This window comes from Anomalospiza imberbis, chromosome Z, assembly GCF_031753505.1.
Source record: "Anomalospiza imberbis isolate Cuckoo-Finch-1a 21T00152 chromosome Z, ASM3175350v1, whole genome shotgun sequence".
NCBI lineage: Eukaryota > Metazoa > Chordata > Aves > Passeriformes > Viduidae > Anomalospiza > Anomalospiza imberbis.
Genome location: NC_089721.1, coordinates 2,686,050 through 2,710,117, shown reverse-complemented (window position 1 = coordinate 2,710,117; position 24,068 = coordinate 2,686,050). Strand labels below are relative to the sequence as shown.

The window sequence follows — 24,068 nt, the reverse complement described above, 5'->3', positions numbered from 1 at the left end:
ACTGTTTCTGGATCAGGCATCTTGACTAGGGAGCGAGTCCTGCTCCTCTTAAATCCACTTCTCAATACCTAAGTAGGAGATGAGCTCTTCTGGCATTTTGGCTGGTAACAATAAAGTTCCCTGCTCAAAGAGGGTACAAGAGAATAAGAGGAAACAAGAGGTTTTCTAAATACCTATCCAGTGTCTTAATCACAAAATCTTCTTTCTTCTGAATAAGCTTTTCTTTATCCTTTGGGCTTGATTTTCCTGTAGGTTAAATAAGCTCCTTTACCAATACTTAAACAGGTCTTGCCGGTAGTAGATCCACTCTGGCAGAGAGCAACAGTTCTCTTTACTTTTAATGGAAATGCCTTAATTTTCCTTTGACAGGGAGGGTGATAGCTAACATGCAACTGTTTTAAACTTTTAAGCATTTAAAGTATTGCAAGCACATGAGAGTAGGTGGGGAGGGGACAATGGCAGTGAGAAGAAAGCTGCACGCTGGCTCACAGTCAAGAGCCCCTTCTCTGATTTCAGATAGATCCAGAGGACTGCCCTACCATAGCTGGAAGAAAGGCTGATCCCTGGGATCATTATATTCACAATCCTGCCTTGTGATCTTTATAAATCTCCCTCTGAACACAGAGGATGAGCATCCTAGTGGGATTGTCAAAACACTTTTTTGTATGAATACTGGGTTCAAAAGGAAAAAGAGCACTGTGAAGTGCCCATGAAGAAGCAAGCATCTGAAGGTTTGCCTTATGAAAGATTAATTTGCATCCTACAGTTTTGGTTTTGTTTTGGTTTTTACTTTTTTCCCCTCGCAAAGTCTGTTCTAATGGTTCATGTTTTAAATGCACACTGTTTAATTATTTATGCATCTTGAGCAGTATTCTCTGTGTTTGGAACTTTTGCCGTGGCACTAACCTTTTTATTTCACACCACTGAAAGCTCATGCTGCACTGTGTACAAAACAGGCTCTAAAGGTCCCCTGGAGAATGTATACAGCAAGTGTGTAAGGATTGTTTAAGCATGTGTGTGAGGTGGGTTATTTGCTTGATTGCTCTCACTGGTGAGCCAGGGAGCATGGCAAACCCAGCAGCATCCCTGCAAAGTGGTTTCAGGCCCCAAAATTAAATTTTAACCTGAGATAGTTTTTAATTATACCTTCAAACAAAGTATCTTCAGATGGTTTGTCTGTGCACATGTCCCCAAAAATATGCATGGATAGGAGGGATTTTAAAAGCACTTGAATTTCAATAAGAGACTAAGGAGAGAAGAATCACATGGATGTCCCATCCCTGGAAGTGTTCAAGGCCAAGTTGGATAGAGCTCTGAGCAACCTGGTCTAGTGGAAGTTGTCTCTGCCCATGAAAGGGGATTGGAAATAGATGAGCTTCAATGTCCCTTCCAACCCAAACCAGTCTGTGATTCTGTTAATCTTTGATTCTTGCTACAGGCTTGATAACACAAACATATATAATGTCCTGGAGTAATGTGCCTACATTTCTAATGCAAGGAAGTTCAGGAATGAGACTCTTATAAGCACTTACCTCTTCTTGAGTCTCTGTAAATGTCAACTCATGCACACACTGAAGTGCATCTCAGCACAGTTACTGAAAATCACCCTTGGTCAGCATCCCTGGTTTTGGCCATTCTGACCATGAGAGATTTCTCAAACCTCTGCCAGAGTAGCTGTGTTTCCACTATAGACAGTAAAATACTGCAATGGGATTAAAATAAAATTCTCTGGGAATACTGTTGAAAAATGAAAGGGAAGAATGGATGTAGATAGATAATATTTATGTGTCTCTTCCTGTCATTACACGATTGCTCTCTGTGGCGCTTTCTCCATTCTTGAATAATTTTTCTAGTTTTAACTGTTCAAAAAGTGGGTTTCCTGTTGTATTTGTGGGCTGCCCTATAACTTAATACATCTTGCTGTCAGCAGTTTCTAATATTAAGTGTGAACTTCCTTTCATTTCATCCCTTTTCTCCTATTTGCATTGTGGAGAGTCAGCCGTCTCCTTAGATGTTGATATCACAGACCTGGGACTGAGAAGAAGGATTTTGCTCAGCCTTTTGGCATTCAGTGGGCTCTGTTTTACTACAGAGATTGGACTGATGTTATTGATTGCACTTGCACTTGAATATAAAGATTAGCTTAAAGAAGGATAGATACCTTCAGAGTTCAGTGTTGGCCTCCTGGGGAGGAAAAATTTCTAGATCAAGCCAAAATTGACTTTATCTGAGAATGTATTGCAATCAGACATGGTCCCTTTTCCATCTGCAAAGCAATCTGCAGAATCTGGGCAAGTTTTCTCCAAGGGAGATGTCATGGCCTATTGCGAAATAACTCTTCATTTTCCAAAACACTCTTGTAGCTCAATCTTTTCCCATACATGGACTCTCCTCTCTACAGCACACAGCAGTAATTATACCCATGCTGTAGATAGTGTTTGTGGGAGATTTTGAAGGTTTTTCTTTCTTTCTTTCTTTCTTTCTTTCTTTTTTTTTTTAAACTTCTTTTACAAGAAAATGGGATCAGGCACTTTGAAGGCCCTGGTGTTTATTCCGGGAGAAATCCATCCAAGACAAGTGAACCGTCAACACCTACTTCTCAATAAACAACTGTCAGGGTTTTGAGTAAATGAGGGCTGTGTGCGTGGGTGTGTGTGTCTGTTGGTTATTTAATTGCTCCATGAATATCCCTAGTAACCTTCGTGTTTTCATTTGAGTTACACAAAAGCTCTGCAGCGATATTCCCCAAACCACTCCTGCTCCTGAGACAGGATTGTTAGAAAGCAGCCTGGCTTTGTTTGCCACTCGTGTTACTCTAGCGTGGGCAGAAAATCCGAGCAGGCACCTCTGACCATTCATGTGTGCTGCAGAAAGGATTTTGTGCTGCCCTGATGCCTCTGAGGCTCCCTCGCTAACACCTGTGTTAAGCCTTGCTCTCCTGAATGGGCCACACTTTAAATCTTTACTATCAGGATAAATTGGTTGGAAGAAAAACAAATTAGCTCTTTTCTTCAGTTCACCAACAAAAAAAGACACTGTTGTGTTAGCTCTTGCTGCTTACCCAACAAACAATCTGGCATAGTACACACTTCAGGCGAACTTTGCATCTTGCCTACTGCTTACCTAACCTGCCACTGGGGGAGAGATTCTTATCTGTGTCCTGAGATTGCTGCCCTAACAGGACTGGAAATCAGATCACTGGAGTTTAAACTAGGTGACCTTCTCCCCTTACTTCATGGGAAATATGTTCTTTTCTTTTTTTTTCAGCTGTTAGAGTCTTCAGAGGAGGTGGTGAGCTAAGATGGTCAAAATTTAATGAGTTTCCTCCAAAGTTTTGTTCTTTTAATGTTTTCCAGTCTGTTTTCCTTAGAGGGAATTGTGCAGATATCCTCACTTCAGCAGGACCTTCTCTAGAGTGGGAAACCACACTCCCTGAAATATCTTCTTTACTAAAATCATTACTTATATAATGCGATTCTTTTGGCCTGTGCCAAATTTGTTCAGTGTTGCTTAATAATCACACTGAGAAAAATTGTCCCTGGACTCACCAAATACCAGGGAATGCTGGAGTCAGAAGCAGATACAAGAACAAAAATTATCTCCAAAATACTAGATCAGTTAGACCATGTTGACTACCACAGTCCTGAGAATTTTTCCTGGTAAAATAGTAGTGAGAAAAATGATAAATTGGTGATGGAAAGAAAGAAGAGGGTGTGTTTGGTCCTCTAAAGGATGTCTAAGCAAGGGCCAAGACTTGGTCCAGCCTCAATGTGGTCAAAATCCTCTGAGCACATGTATGGAGAGGCTCCTGCTCCCCATGCCCAGATATCTGACATCCAGGCACTGTGCTCTTCCTAGAACTTTTCATAGCGATAAGTTGTTTTTTCCCCCTCTACTGAGCCCAAAAGCCTGGGGAAGAGGGACCAAGAGTCAAAAATTTGTCAACAGCAGACAGTACCTCAAACCACATTTAATCTCAGCAGAGGAAAGCCTTTCTAATCTCACAGCCCTCATCTGCACTTGTCTTAGAGGACTGAGTAATGAACTGCTCATTAAAGGTGTGGTGATAGGATGAGGCCTCTCTGGAAGCACCTCAAATAGGTCAGAGATGCTCTTGAGGGAAATAACCTACTGAAAAGCAGAAGGGAAGGCTGCCCAGAATCACAAGGTGCTGCTGCTCTGTGGGCAGCAGGAAGCTGTTTGAATTGCATTCTTCCTGTGGTCAGCTGCTCTACCTTGTGGTTAACAGAATATCCTTGACTCAAGATCTTACTGATGAGTAAGCCTCAAAACACCAAGTAAAGGTTTGAACAAGACAGAAGTGTGGTTATCTGAGCAGCATGACCAGCTTGAACCCTGGTAACAGATTTGTTCCGTTTCCAAATGCATGTTTGTACAATGTGGCATTTTCAGAGGGACTGCAAGGAAATGTGACATCCTGCAAAAAAAGGACTGGGTTTAAATTCAATTGTGTGCATAACTTTGTTCTTTGGATTGGTTTTTAAAATACTTCCTTGTCTAGTAGAAGTGAGGAAAGGCACAAAGACTGAGCTGTATCCAGTATTATCTCTCTCTTCCATGGTTTGTCTGAAGAAAACAAGAAGACCAATTCATATTAAGACTTTGTGATATTATGAGTTGAAGGTGAGGAATGAAAAATTCTCTGCTTCAGGTAGGAGGGATGACATTAGACAACCCCATCATAAACCACAATTTTAATCGAAATGTGTTTTCAAAAGACTTCATGGATCTCTAGGCCAAAAAAAAAAAAAATTTGGAAAACTTCAGTCCTTTTCCATAAACAGGCTGGGCCTCAGTACATTTTATTGTTCAATAAATGCTTCCTAAAGACTTCTTTAAGGGCATAGTTCAGCCCATTTGAGCAGCAGGAAAGGTATTAATAGTCTATTACAAGACACTGAGGTCAGTTAGGCTATCTGCACACTACCTGCCATTGGATGTCTAGTTTGGGTGCCTAAATTAGCTTCTCAGGTGACCTAGGTATCCAGCAGGGTGAGTTAGCATGCCTGATGTCCTCTCTGGAGGCCTCATGGGCCATAGAGGGAAGCCAAGCTCCTAGACCAGGTGGTGGTGACAGTTTGGTGGCAGAGCCACACTGAGAATTCTCTGCTCCAACTCATGAGCTGCACCAAGCTTTTCTACAGATGGGGCCTGAGGGCCAATTCCTGCAGCATTTTAAGAAGTGCCATTCCACACCTGACCACAGTCAATATCATTCCATGCCTGACCAGGGTCCTCCAAACTAACACCGTGGCAACAAACTCAGCCATGGGGAGGAAACTTAGATTTGAACACCAACCTGAATTTATTATTTTTCCTCCAACTCTAGGATTCACTTTCTGTGGTTACTGAGTTAAAACTCTGTTTCTGGAGGAAATGAGCCCCAAAAGCATGAAGTCTTTGCTTTAATTGCAGCCTTTCCTCTATCTTGCTCAAAGCAAAATCCTGGTGAGCAGCAGACAGCCCTGCTGAGCGGAAGCCTCTGTCTGAAGTGACCCCTCCTTTTCAGACAGGAGATACACAACAAGTCTGCAAGGGAAGAAAACCTAATTATGTTGCACATGTTCTAATTTAAGTTGCTGTACATTGCTGGGAGTTTGAGCATAAGAAACACAAGGTCACTTTTTGCCTGCCACAATATCTTCTACTTGGTGAGAAGATGATAGACCTGATAGCTTTTCCTGGTGTAATTACCTGAAGGGTGGGTGACTAGGGATCTTCCGCAGGTTTCATTCTGTGAGACTGAAACCCATTCTTTAAAATTAGATACCCACCAACACACTCATTCACACACACACACACTGTGGCAGGTAGAGAACTGCAGGTATGCTGCAACAGCAGGTGCATGGATAATCCATTTCATTATCTCCACAAAGCTAAAAGTCTTTAAAAAGAACACTCTTGTGGGTTTGCAGCACAGAAATCATAGTCCTGTAGGTATGAGACTTCCTGGAATCCCAGCTGACAGGCTGTGAAAAGGTGCTGCTGTGCTGAAACACAGATCCATGCTATTCCTCCTCTGGCAAACAGGGATTCCAGCTGTGCCTGTAATAGGCACTTTAGATGGCATGTTCAGACTCATACAGCAAGGCATCATTTTGTTTGCATTCTAGCCAGATATTCATTTATTCAAAGTCATGTTCGTCTAGGTTGTAGAATGCCTTGGAAATGTGAACTTGTGGCCTTGGTCATGGGAATCTTCATGGTCATCAGCAAAAATGAGTATGAGGAGTACTCACTAAATTCTCCCTTTTGCACTGGTCAGGGAATATGAACTACCTAGGGCAAATCACTGAGCCTTAGTATTTCCATCTGTAGTGGGATAATGACTGCTGCTCCTTTCATGAAGTGCGTTGAGATTTATTTAAGATTGACTTTAGGTACCAACCAGGTATTTTTGCTTGGTGTGAATGATACTGAGATGTAATAAACTTTAGTTACTCATTTTCTCATTGGTTTGTAACCCTCTGCTGCACATGAACATATTAGAACACTGATTTTACTCACTGAAGTAATATTTTTACAAAATGTAGTTCCATGGTTCTGTATAGAGAATGGCATTCAAATCAATAGGAAAAAAAAGATGTATGTTCTGGATATATTTAGTAGTAGATGCCACCAGATGGGAATATAGATGATGAGGAAACTATAACCTTAATTTTTATTATCTGCTGCTGAGTCCATCTACCTAAGTGTTTTCCAGTGTTTTTTTTGCCATACCTCCTGTACCAAAACCTAGCACAACACTGCCTTCTCTTTAAATATTCCCTTTGTCAGTACAAGTAAATGCAAAATATGTTACATGTGGGGAAAGGAGTGTCAGGAAGCTCTATTTCACTTCTCTCTTCATCTCTGGAGATATACATGCAAGAAAGCTGACACCCTCAATTATGCCTTACCTATTCCAGAAAAAAAAAAAAAAAAAAAAAAAAAAAAAAAAAAAAAAAAAAAAAAAAAAAAAAAAAAAAAAAAAGGGGAGGGGGGGATGAAAAAATTTACTGTAATAAATCTCATGACCTCTAGTCAGGGAAAAAGCAAATTCTCAGATATCCATAACAAGCTGAGCAGTGTGCAGCAGCAGAAATTACAAGTGCTGCACACTGAACTAAATTCTCTGGCACTTTAAAGTGCACATTTCCCAGCTTTGCCCTTTCCACAGTATTCCACAGGGGCCACGCATAGCAACTGCTGATAAGGTCGTGTACAGGATGGGTGATGAATCTGCCCTGATTTCACAAGGTTGTTGTGTCTGGTACCAGAAAATAGATACCTGTGTATCCTTGAGAGAAATCCTTAAAGGGGGATTATGCAGAACTGTGTGTATTGTCTAGTGGAAAATAAAACAAAGGGGGGAAAACACAGAGAAAAAAATATAATAACTACTGAGTATTAGGTAAATACTTAAAATAAAATAGATTTTTTTTCCTAAGGATGTTTAAAGCAGTTACTGAATAGTTTTTGCAACAGTGACTTCAACATATGCATCCCTTTTGTACAGTGGTTTGGGATTTAGCTTTTGCTCTTTTTTTCTCCCCCAACACCCAAAAAAACTCCCCAGAACACCCTTCAGAACACCAACTGTGACATTTGGGTTGAGGCAGAGGTCTCCAACTGCTCAGAGCTCTGCATTTGGGCTAATGTTTTGAGACTGTGATGCAGCATACAGAACAGCAGAGAAATTTAAACCAGAAAAGACCAAATCAATATGTTCTTCTAGATTTAAAGCTGCGGGGGTGGAGGGAGGGAAGAAAGGCAAAAGAAAAAGAAAAAAAGAAAAGAAAAAAAAAAAGCAGCCAATGTCTAAAACTGACTCCAGGGTTCTTCAGTCTTCAAATCCAGGAGGTTTTGGTTTTGCAGTGTTTTAGAGACATCTTTGAGGCTTAGATCCAGATCAGGTGAGCCTTAGTGCCTCATTTTAAAACTCAGAGCCAAATCTCAGCTATTTGGCAAGGACAGAGTCAGGAGGAATATTTCACACAGATTTGCCTCTCAAAAGTCCATTTTTAGCCAGGTTAGAGGAAAGGCAACAGAAATCACAGTAACGTTCCCTGTGCCAGGTTGGTAGCCTGAGTGTGTTGAACTGGTGGATTTTGCCACTTCTCGTCATTGCAGGATGAAGTGTGGTACAGCACTGCCCATCTTTTATTCCAGAGGGAACCACAGATCACTGGGTTTGCCAAGACAGAAAGGCCCTTCCTAGTAAATCAACTCTGTCTTACCCGTGGGACACACTGCTTTACAGCAGCAGGGAATATGGCAAGCAAAATGAATTGTTTAAAAATGTGAAATATTCTTTTTGGTCCAAGGATGAGGAGGAATTGTTGGGATGAATCCAGAACTGAGGTATGTCTAGGGATGGAAATGGTTCCAGGGGAAGGGAGAAGAGGCTCTGAACAGTGAGATTTATTGTGCTGGGATATAGACTCCCAGAAGAAAAGGCTGAAGACACATTCCTGGAATTGCTTAACACCAGGTTGGACAAAACACTGGAGGATTTGGAGAGGTTATATAGTCACAGATTTTTAAGACTAGAATGAACCACTTAGTCAAACCTCCTTCATGACTCATACCAGGGGATTTGCCTAAATGTATTCCTGTTCTAAGTCCAACAGCTGTCAGAAAAACACCCAGCCTAATTTTAAAAGAAACTCCCAGGTCTAGAGAACCCATTGATTTCTGTGATAAGGTGGTTTCATGATTATTTACAAACACTCTAAAGTGTGAGCCATGTTTGTCATGTTGGTTTTCCTAACTTCTGTGTCTCTGCTAAGCTAAGTACCTTCTGTGGCACTGCTGTCCCCATGTATTTTTATTCCCTTTGATGTGTATCTCAGATGCTTATAACACCAGGTTCACCTCTGCTTTAGCCAGTCTCCCTCTCCCTCAACCCACTCTTGGAAATACTTACATTCCGCCAACTCTTCCAATTCCAATCCTTCAAAATAAGTACATTTTGAAAAGGAAGAGGCATAGCTTCTCTCCCTTAGCAATGGGCAAGTGCACTTTGATATCTAAAATAAGCCCTGCTGCTTGTGATTTACCCCATTTGCCAAGCTCCTTGGATGGGAGACTGTACCTTCAGTGCCAGTATTTTTATAGACTTGCTCAACACAAGCACACAGTCAGCATTTAAGAGGAAGCAATAGCAGGGCTGGGAATGGTTTTGCTTCATCAACATGTATAGAGAAAAGAAATGTAGTTAAGTGAGTTACTAGAACAAAGGCAATTAAAAGAGCAATGCTCTGAGGTGCTGGTGGAATCACACCATGGCTCTGTCTGGTCTGATGCCAGTCCCAAGTGGAGTGTGTGCATAGCAATCATGCATTTATGCACAGATTCAGGACTGTAAGGTTTTCTCCAGAGCAGATTCTCAGCATGGGACAGACCACTTCTTACCTAGGTGCTCTCCTGATGCCAGTGCTCTTCTTGATGCTAATCCCAGGCCTGAATTTATATTAAATCACTACATATTCAGCTTCGTGGGTGTGAGACTGAGGGCTTCATTTTACACCTGATTTGTTGGGTGAGAAGCTAGAGAAGTTTTGGAGGTCATTTAAGCACTAAGTTGTGCTCAGGATGTTTTGCAATCTTCCTTTCTAGATCACAGCTCCCTGCCCTTTCTTTTTCTGGTCTGTGCTGCTGTGGATTTATATGTGTAGAAGACAAACCTAAACTTGGTCAGGGCCTTAAAGTGATGCCATTGTATCTTAATAAAACTGATTTTAGCCTGGTGATATTGTGAAAACTCTTGAAAATATCTTGAAAGTATAAAAGCAAAGGACAATTAAATCTTGGGATCAGCTCCCAGATGTATTTGCACTGGAGATTCACACTTAATAAAATACAGAAAATTGCATTTTATTTTGGTACATAAATACTGTTAGTGGGGGACTGTGGCATTTAGAAGAGAGAATCACTCCACCAGAAAACTCACTTCAGCAAAATGATGCAGTCCAGTTGAGCCCTTTTTATGATCTGAGAAATGACTGTTTTTATAGCACACTAAATAAAACCTGCTATTTGAGCTGGAAGTTTATTAGTAAAGGTGATTTTATCATAGTTGGGGAAGGAGGGGAGGAAGAAGAGATGAGGGATGAACTTCAAAGCAGAGATAGGTGTCATTCAGGAAAAGCACAGCAATGTCCCAAAAATGCAGTACCTGTCATCTTCACATCACTTAGCACCACCAGAGAGACATTTTATGTCACCATTTTGTTGTTTTTGTTGCTCCAGTATATTACTACAAGCCTGGGTAAATTTCCCCCACTGGGAAAGACTTGGCTATGGAGGAACCTGCAAAAACATCTGTCTGGAAGAGTTATCTGCAGGGAGACAAATCCAGGGGATGGTAAAATTGATTCTTATAGGAGAGCAGACAGATCTAGCCAAGGCAGCTTGATTTTGTGATTTTGCAGCTGCCCAACACCACCCCTTCTGTGGTCTTGAAAGAGGATTTGCAGCTGAGCATTTTTATTCCCACAGCCCATGTCCATGCCCCAGGAGTCCCAGTGCATTGCTGGGCATCCTTCCCCAAACCTGTCTTCCATCATTCCTTGAAGATCCTATGGATTTTAAATCCCCTGATTTAAAATCTGAAGAAAACCCCTGAAGAAAAAAAAATCTTCAACAACTGTGTCACAGGGGCATCATCTATAGTCCAGAAATAGAGATGTCTGCCATGCTTTGGCCTCTTCAAAGTGTGCAAGGAAATTTCCCCAGCCATCACTTCCTGGGTTTCTAGGGAAAAGGGAAGAGGGATCACTTTTTATAATGGTGAAAAATACTCACGTGTTATGGGGAAACTGGAGCATAAATCTCCTAAAGCCCTACTCATCCTGCTGCCTTTTGCAAATGGAATAGGTTCCACTTCAGGTCTGCTAGGACTGTTATAAGGCCTGCACTCAGTGTGCAAAGGAAGATGAGAGTGTTCCTATTCCCTTCTGTCAGAAAGATGTGATTTTACTGGTGAAAACAAAGCAGAATCCCACTTTGCAGTATGATCCAAGATCAGCTTTTTGGGAGGGTCCAGAGCACATCCTGTCTCTGGATATGTACATCCCCACAGCACCCACTGGCTTTGCACAGAGTGCAGTGGCTCTTTGGTGTGTGCCCAATGGGGCCAGAAATTCACCACATATGACCTCTCTAAGCAGACTTTGCAAAGGGAAGGAACTTCCCGTGTTTTTGGTTCAGGTCACTGGAGTTCATCTTTTCACAGTGAATTTGCTGAAGGCACAAGAGATGCTCTCACTGAATTCATGGAACAGGACTCAGATGTTCATTCAGGGAAACTGGAAGACACTGTATATTTGACCTGTCCTGCAAATTTTCAAAGAGTTTATAACCCAGCTGTTCCTGATAGATGTTCTGGCAGATTTTTGGACTTTTTACTAATGCTGTTGCACATTTAATACTTCATGCTAGACCTTAGCTGCAATCAGGATGCTTCGAAAGAATTAATCTGGTGGTCAGTAACTGCTAAATGAAGTGCATGCTAAAAGAATGATGAGCTAACTGACTGCAGCTCACAGCTTTTATGAGCTTCCCCAAATGCCTGTTTTCAGGTGAATTCAGCATCTCCTTGACATTTAAGGACTCAATTTATAATCAAATTATTTAACTCTAGTGGACAGAATCACTGGCCTCAATGGAAAAGCCATTTATTTCTCCCACCCCTCAGAAGAAAAAAAGAGTATTCAAGATAATGCTGCAATTCCTATATTAAATGAGGGATAAAAGAAACCTTTCAGTGCAAGTTAAGAACTTCAGGCTTTTAAAATTATAGCAGAAATTTGAAGTGCACAGCTGTTCACATCCTCATTTCCAATTTAGCAATCTCAGACATGGTGAAGGCAACTAAGATGGTGAAGAGCCTTGAGGGGAGGCCACATGGGGATCAGCTGAGGTCACCTGGTCTGTTTGGCTGGAGGAGACACAGGTCAGACCTCAGTGCAGTTATAGCTTCCTCATAAAGGGAAGAGGAGGGGCAAGCACTGATCTCTGCTTTGTGGTGACCACTGACAGGACCTGAGGGAATGGCCTGAGGCTGAGTCAGGGGAGGTTTAGGCTGGATATCAGGAAAGGTTCTTCACCCACAGGGTGGTTAGGAACTAGAACAGGCTCCCAGGGAGAGGTCACAGCACCGAACCTGACAGACCTCAAGAAGGGTTTCTACAATGTTCTGAGGCACAGGAAGGGATTGTTGGAATGTCCTGTGCAAGGACAGGAGTTTGACTCAATGGTCCTTGTGGGTCCCTTCCAGCTCACCCTATTCTGTCATTCTGGGATTCTGGGATTAACATCCCAGAAATCACCACAAGTCTTTCAGAGATTGATACTCCTTACAGCTCCCATTTCTGCAGGTCCCAGTCTGTCTTGGGATCCTTCTGCTGTTTTCTTTTGGCTGAGTCACTGTACACACATGCATTGTCCTCTACAGCTTGAAATTACAGAGGAAAGTGGAAGAGCAAGATGAGGTAGAGACTTGGACAAGCAATATCATAGTGACACACTGGCGAGAGCAGGTTGAGCTCCACAGAATTAACCATTCCTGAAGGGATGGAAGTATGTTTTATATATGAATAATAAAGCCTTAATATCACTCCTGCAGTTAAGTTCATTAGCAAGGGTTTTGAACAAATGAAAATACTCAGCTCAGCAAAGGTGCCTTGCTCTGCAAGCCCTGGCTTTGTGGATGTGATGACTGAAACACTAGCTTAAAAATCCTTGCACTGGCTTAAGGCTAAACAAGGACAACCAGGGTGAACTCAGCACCAGAATGGGGAAAATTGTATGTGTCCCATTGTAGTCCACCTTAGCTGGTGCCCAGCTGTTCTCTCCCAGCTGCCTAAACCGAGGTGGCAAACAGTGTTATGGTTAAACACAATATTTAAACTGCATTGTTATGTTGGTGATGATGGGTTCTGTGTTGGAGATGACAGAAAAATCCCATTGTTTAGAGGTTTCCCAGACTTGGTGCTTAATACAAAGCTCTGAAAAGCACAGGGTTGTTTAAACATTTGATAAAGAAAATATGTGCAGCAATGGGTCTATTCCACCAGTAAGGAGCAGATCAGCTTGCAGCACCAAATCCTACCTTTATAAATTCAACATGTTGCTGCAATTTGACAAAATAAAATCCTCAATCCCTCCATGTGGAAAATAGAAGTGTCTGCAAAGCAGCAGAAGATTGAAACAGTGTGCAAATTATTCAGTTTAAAGCTGGTAGCAAAATGAATTTGGAATAACTTTGGAATTTCTGAATTATTTAGAAAATCAAGACGCTTTATCAGGAATGCATGAAAAATTACAATTCACAACCATGTGAGCATCTTTGTACTGTTCAGTAATCTCTGCATTGATTTGTCTTTTCTTTGGATAAGTGCTTTAGACAAGGTATTCTCAAAACAATCATGATGCCAAAGCCTGAACTTCAGCTTCTCTGTATTGACACAATCACACAAACACACTCCAGAGTCTAGGATGTTTTGTTTGGTGAATGGACACAAAGAGGTGTTGCTTGGCTTTTAATTAACCCACTCCCACCCCATGCTGTGTCATGCTCTCATGGGCATTTTTGAATTAATTCCTGCCTCTCTTTGTACGTCAAATGAATGTTCAGGGCTTGGAACCAGATTATCTTTAAGGTCTCCTCTAACCCAAACCGTTCTCAGATTCTGTGATCCACACTCTTGTGAAAATGATGGTTGTTTGGGCTTTGTGCTCTTTGAGACCCAGGGAATTGTAGAAGACATAAAATCTGGGAGTGATAAATTTGCAACAGTACTCTGGAAAATGCCCTATTGTGCAAACACAGCAATTAATTTTATGTTACTGTTGCTGATGTATTTTCTATTGGTGTATCACCTTTAATTAAAGCACCTACATCAGTTTTGAACTAGATTCAGTGGAGTTCCTCAGAAGACTCCACTGTTTGTACTTTCAGCAAGCATCATTTTCTGGTTTGTATCCCTCATCCATGGCTGGAGTCACTGAGGACCTGAAGAAATTCCTCAGACCATTTCAGAGACTTGCAGTTATGAACTGACTAGACTTGATCACAGGTTCCTCACACCTCATGTCCATGACTGCTCAACCTATAAGTCATCAGGCCAAAGTTATATTTGTCTGAGTCTGCTGTCTCCTCCACTTGGCATCTTTTATTTACAGAGTAATTCTGCCCTGGGAAAGCTCAGTGCACTCACCAAAAGACATGAAATATCTCCAACCTATAGCTCTGATTAGAGCCTGCAAGTGAGCAGTTTACAGCTGTCCCATTGGGACACAAGGGGAAATGCTCAATTTTGAGCAAAAGTATGAGTTGAGCCAGGATTATTTATTCATGTGTTGGAGCTAGAAATCTCTTTTTTTTTCTTTCTTTCAAAGGTTTTTTTTTTTTTTTTTTCTCTAGTAACATGTGTTCATGCATGTCTAGGAAGCAGAAACTAAAGAGAAGGCTTTTTCAAGGGGAACAAATAATTTGGAGATTCTCCAGTTTTTAGGAACTCAGGACAAGAACAGAGAATGATTTTTCAGAATGCCAATTGCATTTTCATTCAGTGCCTGCAGACTTATTCATTCAGCCTGGAACATCCCAGGCTGACAGTTTGCTAGCAAATTTCTGTTATAAGGATTGTGTGAAGTACTTTTGGGTATAAACCCAAGTTAAGCAGCTCTGAATTCAGGCCTGCTTTCCCTCTGACCTGGCTGCGTACAAAAAAGGTCCAGTTTGCATGAAGGATCTCTGCCACAGCAAACTGCTGTGTTTGAGCTAAAATCTTCTTCTGCATGGTTAAGAGACAACACCTGGGGATCCAGGACCTTTCCAGCTCCGGAGGAAAAGCAGAGCAAGTGCCCCCATACATGATAATTTCACCCCATGGATTTCCAAAGAGATGCCAGCTCCTAGGTGGCAAAATTGATGCCAAAAAATGCTTACAAGTTCCTAGACCACACAGAGGTTTTATGTGATGTTTTGATTTATTGAGATCTACTCTTGCTGGTGAGGCAGGCGTGGCCCGGAGATAAAAGAAAGCACTTCCCAATACTCTCTTTTAAGTGACATTATGTGTTTAGGAAAGACTATCTTCTTCTTCTTTTCTTTTTTTTTATTTTTCTTTTGTTTTTTTTTCAATTTTGTTACCATCCCTATGAAGAAGATAACAAAGGATGGTATGTCCTCAGAGCACACTGTTGTGTCACTGTGGATGCCAATCCCCACAGACGCTCCTGATGTTATTAATTTTTAAAACAAACTTGCTGATTGAGGTTCTGACTGCCTTTAAATTGTCTCTACAAGGAGACTGTGTACTAATTAACCCACAGAAACAATCAATGATGTACCTTTTTCAAGTTTCAGGGTGATTAGAATATGAAAATGAAGAGCACAATGGTGCAGATGTTTTAAAATCACAGCAGACAGCAATTAGTGACATGGGAACCAGCTGCTTATCTCTCCAGATAAAGCCTCTTAATAGGGAATTACACTTGAGGAGCCATTACACAGATGGATCTGCGAATGATTTAAAGAGGGGGCGTTGTAGTATTAACTTTGATTTGCAAGCCAGATTCTTGACAAGCTTTATGTGTGTTACCTCCTAAAAAAGGTGTATTTGGAGTAGGAGGGAACCATCTCTTTAAGCACTTTTTTTTGGGGTGTTGGGTTTTCTAAATGTATATTTTATCGTATTTTTTTTTAAGTTTTTTTTTTTATTTGGATTTTTTTTAATATAATCATTGTTATTATAATATCAGACCATTGATTTTGTTGTTGTCATCTCCCCCAAGTTCTTGCATTTGGACTGGAAGCAGCATGTGGGTTTAGATGGAAGCTCAGTCAGAGAATGAGTATACAGACTGCAGCATCCCAAAAGAGTCCCCAGGGGATAGAGTCTGCTGCTGGGTACTACTTGCAGAGTAGGGTGCTGCCCCTGATGGGACTGGTACAGCATCATCTCCCCACCTGCAAGGGCTGCGCACCAGAATACAACTGTTCTGGGGACTAATCACATCTGCAGGTTGCACAGGACTGGAGGGACAGCATAAAACCTCTTCTTGTCTGTGACCAGTGATCACCAGTGTATGGGATATATCCTGCTCACAGGTCTGCCCACCACTGCCAGCGCTGAGGCCTGAAACTCACGAGTTTGTCATTCAAATCTTATTCCACTAATAAGAGGATTCTAATCTTATTCCACTAATAAGAGGATTGTAATCTTATAGTTTAAGGTTCAGACATGTGCTGGATCAGGTTGCTCAAGCCTTTTTGCAGTTACAAAAGCTATCATCTTCTTTTTGTGTATTTTATTTTCTTTAAAGGAAAGTTGGGATTTTTTTAGCCTACTAAAAACATCCAGTAAACTGTATATGAAGAGAAATATTGACCAAGTATGCTGAGTTGTAGTAAAATTTCATGAGTTAATTTACACTTCTACTTCCACAAAAGAAGGAGCAGATTCTCAGTGCAGAATAGTTGGCTGTGGAAGAAAATCCCATTTAATGAGAGAGCAAATGACAAGCAGGGGCTGGCACTGAAGTTCGAAACATTTTTAGGGTCTTATAAACCAAAAAGTAAATAAAGATAAATCCTTCTGTTTTCATGAAAAAAAAGCCCACTATTTTTGATGCTGGTCTCAGCTGGCTGCCGTAGGAACTCTATTTGAGCCAGCAGCCCCGTGGAGCTGGAGTATATTACATACTTACTGACAAATAAAGTAAAGAATTTGGGTGAAAGGTATCAAGATATCGGTTTCTTAAGATTCCCTCACCATCCTGACAGGTCTGACATCTGACATCTCTGTCAGCAAAGCAGAGTCTTGGCTTAGCTGAGCTAGGCCTTATTGGCTTTTTGAGATGGTGCTCACACAGCAGGGAAAATTGAAGCCTAAGCATTAGGACCAATGGGATCAAACAGCAACCTAGATGAATACATGCGGAATAAAATACACTTGGCCACATTACTTTCAGCTGATTTGGTAGTGTTTTTAGGTAAACAGTCCCCACATATCCATTTCAGCTACTGAAACTCAACCTGCTGCAGCCAAATTGTCTCTAGTCACTGAGCTGCAGAGGAATTATTTTTGGGAGGTATGGATGTGTCTGGCAAGGTAGAGCCAATAAACGTTAAGCTGGAAGAAGTTTCATGAGGAAACCCAGCAGACTGTAATGTGCTTGGGCAGATATATAGTTGACATCCTGCTTAGGAAATGGAGTCCCCTGATCCTGCAGACCGGTCATTTTTTGAAGGCCTGTTGAAATTGGAGTGCTTATCTGTGTGATTAAATGCCTCCAGAGCTGGCACCTTTGATGACATAGGCATATCTTTCTCATGAATTTTAAGATCGATGTGGTGGTGGCCTGTGCTGCTGGAGCAATGACAGGGCTATCATTAGGGATGTGCTGGGAGTTGCATCATCACAATGTAATGTACAGGCCAAAGAAATGAGGCTGGAGAAGCCAAGCCATATATCAGCATTCATCGCTGATCTATAGCTGGCCTCTCCATTCTGAGCCCTTATTAACTGCCTTAAAATACAGATCAGAGATTATTGCTCCTTCTAGACCATGGATCTCCGTGTGTGTGATAGATATGGAGGGAATAGGATGTTGCCATAGTGAGATGTTTTTGTTCCCTGCTGTAACCCTCCTTCTTTTTTTTTTTTTTCTTCTCTTCCGCATGAAATGTTTCAGGTCATTTAGTTTCATGGCTCAGCACTGAAGTAACATGGGTGTAAGAAGCTGGTTTGGCTGCAGCCAGCAGGCTGGGATCTGTTCAGAAACAGCCTGGCCCTGCCTCAGTGTGTGTACTGGGGCCCAAGAGAAGACTCAGCCCAGCATTTCCAGGGCTTCTTCGCATCACAAGTTGTCATACCTCAGGCAAAAGAAGTTTTATGTGAGGATGGAGTGAAGCACAGCATATCCCCCTGGGACATCACCAGGGGATGGCCTGCCCATCTTCTTGTGCCAGGACATACAGCCTAGTGGCTGGGCAGCAGGAGAAGCCCAAGTGGCCCAGGCAAAATGGATCTCAGTAGCTTTGGGATCAGCTTAAAATAATTAAAATAAAACAAGCTGTAAAACTCCAGGGCTGGTGCTGCTGGTTTCCCCTCCCTGGACCCATCCCAAGACATGGGCATGCATGGGCCCCCTTTCCTGAAGGAGGGCATCAGTGTGGGTTGTGTCCTCTGTGTGCTGCAGGGATTGTGTGTGGGAGGCCACTGTGAGGAAGAGGAGGAGAAAGGTTCATTCCCCAAGGGCTGTTTATGCTTTCAGCTCTTTTCTCAGGCTGAGGAAGCCTGGTGTCGCTCACCCACGACATCTGCAGCTCTACCACAGCTGCATGCTTTCGTTCTCTCACTCCACAATTCCTGGAAATTTCTGTTTTCCCTGAGCATGGCTGGTCCATGTGTGTGACAGCTGAACTATCCACAGGATTTAAGACTCCCTGACTGCTGCTCAGACAATGGACCAGAACAGCTTCATCATTATTGCCTATTCCAGAAAAGCCACATGTCTATATTTATATGGGCATGAAAGATAGCTCAGCATCAATTTGTCAATAATGTGCATGTTTAGTGGCCACTAAATAATGTGCCATGGGCTTGGGGTTGTCTTTTCAAACTTCTCTGACGTTGCTTAGAACTAGGGACACTTAATTTTCCCAACTTAGAGCCCTCTTATTCCCTTTTGCCTGCTTGCCCCAAAATTTCTGTTGCAAACACCCCAAAGGGAGACCTAATGGGTTCCTGATAGAAACCTAATTGTAAAAGGGTGTTTGTAGGAGCACAAGACACACAGCATTTATTATCTACTTTTCTTTCCTTGGTTTTTATTTTCATTCTTATAATTTATTTGACATTCACAACAGTGTCAGTAGTTTGTACAAAAGCAGTTGTACGGTCTGACCCAGAGCTTTACAAAATAAAAGCTGCAAAATCAAAAAAGAAAACAAAACAGATCAACCAAAGAAAGTAAAAAACAAATGGATTGATACTTTTGCTTTAAAAGGAAAAAGTTACAGCTGAAGTAAACAATTTTTTTTTTTAGCTGGAGGCCCACCAAGAGAAAAACAGTAGAGTTTCTTTTGCTCTGCAAGAGTCTTCAGCATCATTCTGCCCTTGCTGTAACCTCTGCAGCTCGAAGAGCTCCTGTCAGAGTAAAAATCATGTTGAAAATATCTCTCACCAACATTGCAAATAGCAGAGTTTTAAAATGGAAAGGGAGTAAGGCAAATCTTGAACCTGCCAAGTGTGCCTCACACACTTGACGCTATGCATATGATTTTAAGCACTAAGTATGCAGGGATGGCTTCCATGTGGAAATTCAAGTAAATCTTTCCAGAATCTGCCTTCATAGGGAAGTGGACCCATGGGTTTTCCTCTTGTTTGTTACAACTTCCAAGATAATTTTTCAGTTTTCTTGTTTACAATAATGAGTTTAATTGCTGCTGTTGAGCCTCAAGTTCTGTGAGTGATTATTTTTCAGGAAAACGGCATTCTCACTAGGAGGCTGAGTTGCACCATTCATCCATTGAAAGAGAATATTTCACTTGTGTTTTAAATTAAAAATCAATAGAATATGTTCCCTTAGCAATTTTGCATTTATAGAAATATTTCCACTGTTTTTAGAGTAGGAAAACCAAACAAAACTTGTTTACTGTGCATGAAATCTAAATGCAAATTTGGCTCAAGTATAGGAAGATTTTATAAAGGTTCCTAACTCTTACAAAGTCATTGTTGTTATTCACTGCATAAACAAAGAGCTGCAACCAGTGGTTATGAATGGGCTGCTAAACTAATTGTATTTTTTGCTGTTTATTTTCTGCTCCCTTCCAGGTTTATGACAGGCCACAAAAACATTCTGCTCTGCACTATGATCCGGGCCTCCAACAAGACTTCACCAGTGACACCTTAAAATCAAAACACCAGCAGAAAAGTAGCAACCAGCACCACATTGACTGGTCAGCAAGCTCCGACACTGGACCCGCTTCTCAGAGTTGCTTCATCAATGCAGAGCCCAGTAGAGAAGCAATTAGTGCCACCAAGGTCTCTGCTCTGGAGCCAGGAGTTTCCTACGGCAAATCCCAGGCCAAGAAGTCCTGCAGCAGCAGCAGCAGCACGTGGGGGCAGCTATCGGTCAGTAGTAAAGAGCTGGCGATTTGCAACGCAGTCCCGTCACCCAACAGCATCAGCACGGCCGCCCAGCCGAGCAGTGCCTCCGAGTGCAATGGGCTTTTGCCTCTTGGAGATCAGGAGGGAGCTGTGCAGATGGAGGCCCCCGATCAGCCCACTGGAAGTATGAAGAAGAAGTCCAGCAAAAAGGACTTGATGAGCCAAACCATCCAAACCACAGATATGGAGTGGGTAAAGAGTGCTCAGAAAGCATTTGACAGCAAATCCCATGACAGCATGGAAGGGAAAAAGGAGTCTTACTCGATGGACAGCATGTTGGATATGTCACCCTCAAAGCAGAATCCCGTTTCTGCCAGCACTTGTGAAAGTGACACCAATCACGTACGTATTACTATCCCAATAAAGTCTCCGACAACAGATGCGTCTGGCCACAAAAGGAAAAAGAGGCAATCCATTAAATCCTCCATAGAGAAAACTATCCAGGAAAAAAGCCTGCCTTCCGTGCTTGCTTTGACCAGTGAAATGGCAAACAGGACCAGCTCTCAGCCAGAGGGGAGTAAAAAAGATGTTCGAGCCACAAAGCCAGGGAAAGTGATTGAAAATGAGTCCCCCTTAGTAGCAATTGACAGTGGTGTGTTCACAGACAAAGCGTCCCCCAACAGTGCCGCCCGACCCAGAAAACCTCTACCTGTGGCATCCAGTCTCCTACCCACCAATCTTTCCACAGCTGGCAAATTACCTGACATCCAGCACCCCAAACATGCAGCTAAGCGTCGGTGGACCTGCAGCAAACCTAAATCCATTCTTCGGGAGACCTCCCTGACAACGTCTGAGAAGCTGATGGTAGAGCCTCCTTCAGCCTATCCCATCACACCATCCAGCCCTCTGTATACCAATACAGACAGTCTTACTGTGATCACACCTGTCAAGAAAAAAAGAGGACGACCAAAGAAACAGCCTTTGCTCACTGTTGAAACCATTCATGAAGGGACCTCCACCAGCCCAGTGAGCCCAATCAATCGTGAATTTCCAGGAACAAAGAAAAGGAAGAGGAGAAGGAATCTGGCCAAGTTTGCCCAGATGGTTCCAGGAGAGGACAAGTCCATCAGTGAACTCAAATTTCACAAAAAGGTCGGGAAACTTGGGGTCTTGGATAAGAAGACCATCAAGACCATTAATAAAATGAAAACCCTCAAGAGGAAGAACATTCTCAATCAGATCTTGTCCTCCTGCTCCAGCAGCATAGCTCTGAAAGCAAAAGTCCAGCCACCATCTAGTGCTGGGCCGACCACCATTGATGCCAGGCTAGGGAAGCAGATCAATGTCAGCAAGAGGGGGACTATCTACATCGGTAAAAAACGGGGCAGAAAGCCAAGGGCAGAGCTGCAGCCTCAGCCGGAAGAACCTAAGACAGCCATCAAGCACTCAAGGCCTGTTTCCAGCCAGCCAGAAAACCCAGCAGTGCCTTCCAACCTGCAGTCACTTGTGGCATCGTCACCAGCAGCTATTCATCCGCTTTCAACACAATTAGTGGGGATCAACGGCAACCTCAGCCCTGCAAGCACTGAAACTAATTTTTCAGAGTTAAAAACTATGCCAAATCTTCAACCTATCAGTGCTCTTCCTACAAAAACCCAGAAAGGAATGCACAGTGGAACTTGGAAGCTGTCTCCACCCAGGCTAATGGCTAATTCACCTTCTCACCTCTGTGAAATAGGTTCTCTGAAAGAAGTCACGCTGTCGCCAGTGAGCGAGTCTCACAGCGAGGAAACCATTCCGAGTGACAGTGGGATAGGTACAGACAACAACAGTACCTCTGACCAAGCCGAGAAAAGCTCAGAATCCCGCCGGAGATACTCCTTTGATTTCTGCACCCTGGACAATCCAGAGGCTATCCCATCTGACACCAGCACAAAGAACAGGCATGGTCACCGGCAGAAGCATCTCATTGTGGATAACTTTCTCTCTCACGAAAGTATTAAAAAGCCAAAGCACAAGAGGAAAAGGAAAAGCCTGCAGAACAGAGATGACCTCCAGTTTCTGGCAGACCTTGAGGAACTCATCAATAAGTTTCAAGTGTTCAGGATTTCCCATAGAAGTTATACATTTTATCATGAAAATCCATATCCCAGCATCTTCAGGATTAATTTTGATCACTACTACCCTGTGCCATATATCCAGTATGACCCATTGCTCTATCTTCGCAGGACCTCTGATATGAAGTCTAAGAAGAAGCGTGGTAGACCTGCCAAAACCAATGACACCATGACAAAGGTGCCTTTTTTACAAGGGTTCGGTTACCCTATTCCCAGTGGGAGTTACTATGCACCCTATGGAATGCCTTACACATCAATGCCTATGATGAATCTTGGTTACTACGGTCAGTATCCAGCTCCTTTGTACCTGTCTCACACGCTTGGAGCGGCTTCCCCATTTATGAGACCTACTGTGCCCCCACCCCAATTCCATGCAAGCTCTCATATGAAGATGTCCACCACTGCCAAACACAAAGCAAAACACGGAGTGCACCTACAAACCCCTGTGGGAATGGGCCTTGGAGACATGCAGTCCTCTTTGGCTCCTCCGAAGGTTGGAGGAACAAGCCTTTCAAGTGGCCGACTTCACAAAAGGAAACACAAACATAAGCACAAGCATAAGGATGAGCGGATATTGGGGACTCACGAAGATCTGAGTGGTCTCTTTGCTAGCAAGTCCACTGGCTTCTCCAGCCACGCCATCAACGAGAGGCTGAGTGGCTCAGACAAGGACCTGTCCTTGCTCAACGAGAAGAGCAAGCATAAGGAGAAGCAGAAGCACCAGCATTGTGAAACCGGGCACAAAGGCTCAAAGAGTAACTTTGAAGTGGATACGCTGTCAACGCTATCACTTTCTGATGCCCAGCAGTGGTCACAGAGTAAAGATAAAAGTGACTCAAGCAGTGATCCCATTGACTCTTGCACAAAGAGATACTCTGGTAATACTGAGAGTAACGGAAGGTCAGAGTCCCTGGACATGTTTGGTGAAATAAATTCCTCAAGTGAGAAGCGGGACAATGATACAAGTGGGAATAAAAGAAGAAGCTTTGAAGGCTTTGGAACTTACAGGGAAAAGGATATTCAGCCCTTCAAGACAAATAGGAAGGACAGAAGTACTTTTGATTCTTCAGCCTCTTCAGGTAAGCTTTGTTTTATTCTATTTTGCTTTGACTATTTACTGCACTCAAATTTCAATGCTGAACAAAGAGGGACTCACCATTTACAGCAAATACATTTATGAGATAGTAACTTTTCTGGCTTTTGTAACTGACTGTCATTCTTCATCCAAACTTAGGGAAGATCAACAAGAAAGTTGGCCACATCTTAAGCCCAAATTTTTACAAGTCTTCAAGTTGTTACACAGCACTTTTATAAATATTTGTCCTGCCTTCACATATCTCTCATGGCTTGTTGCACTTCTTCCTAAAATCTGACCATTGCATTCTGCAACAGCAGCAATTGTAATACCTGTTAGCAAGGTGGTAATCCCTCTAATCAGTGTCTAACATCACATGATCAAAGTGACCATCCAACATCTGGGAGAAGAGCAGAGAGTCTCTGCTCTGGCCCATAAAGTGACCAAAACCCATTTGTTGATGAGGTGGACCAGACAGATGGGAAGCAGTGAAGCTGTGTCCCATTAATGTGTTCTACTGCTGATCCAGAGGCACCCACCCACTGGGCTGAATATTTGGAGATCCTGGGTATAGTCCTAATGAAAATCGATTACTTTCAGTCCGCAGGTGTCATGTAAAATAATTATCCTGAGCATTGAGTGGCTGTGGAAAGGGACTGGTGTCATGGAAACAAACCCCCTCCAATGGACTCTGAAGAGTTTTAGGTCTCATGACTTGGAAATATAAGCTGGGTAGATGAAGAGGAA

The 24,068-nt window shown here is 42.5% G+C and overlaps 1 protein-coding gene across 12 annotated transcripts in view; it reads left to right on the top strand.

Annotated features, from left to right (window-relative positions):
• The window catches only part of SETBP1 (SET binding protein 1), a 265,947-nt gene that overhangs the window by 167,131 nt on the left and 74,748 nt on the right, over positions 1–24,068 (top strand). For all 12 annotated transcript variants that reach the window (XM_068175943.1, XM_068175942.1, XM_068175941.1 and 9 more), the window contains one exon: positions 19,854–23,325. In XM_068175943.1, the coding sequence (XP_068032044.1) occupies positions 19,854–23,325 (3,472 nt within the window). The remainder of the gene's footprint in view (positions 1–19,853; positions 23,326–24,068) is intronic.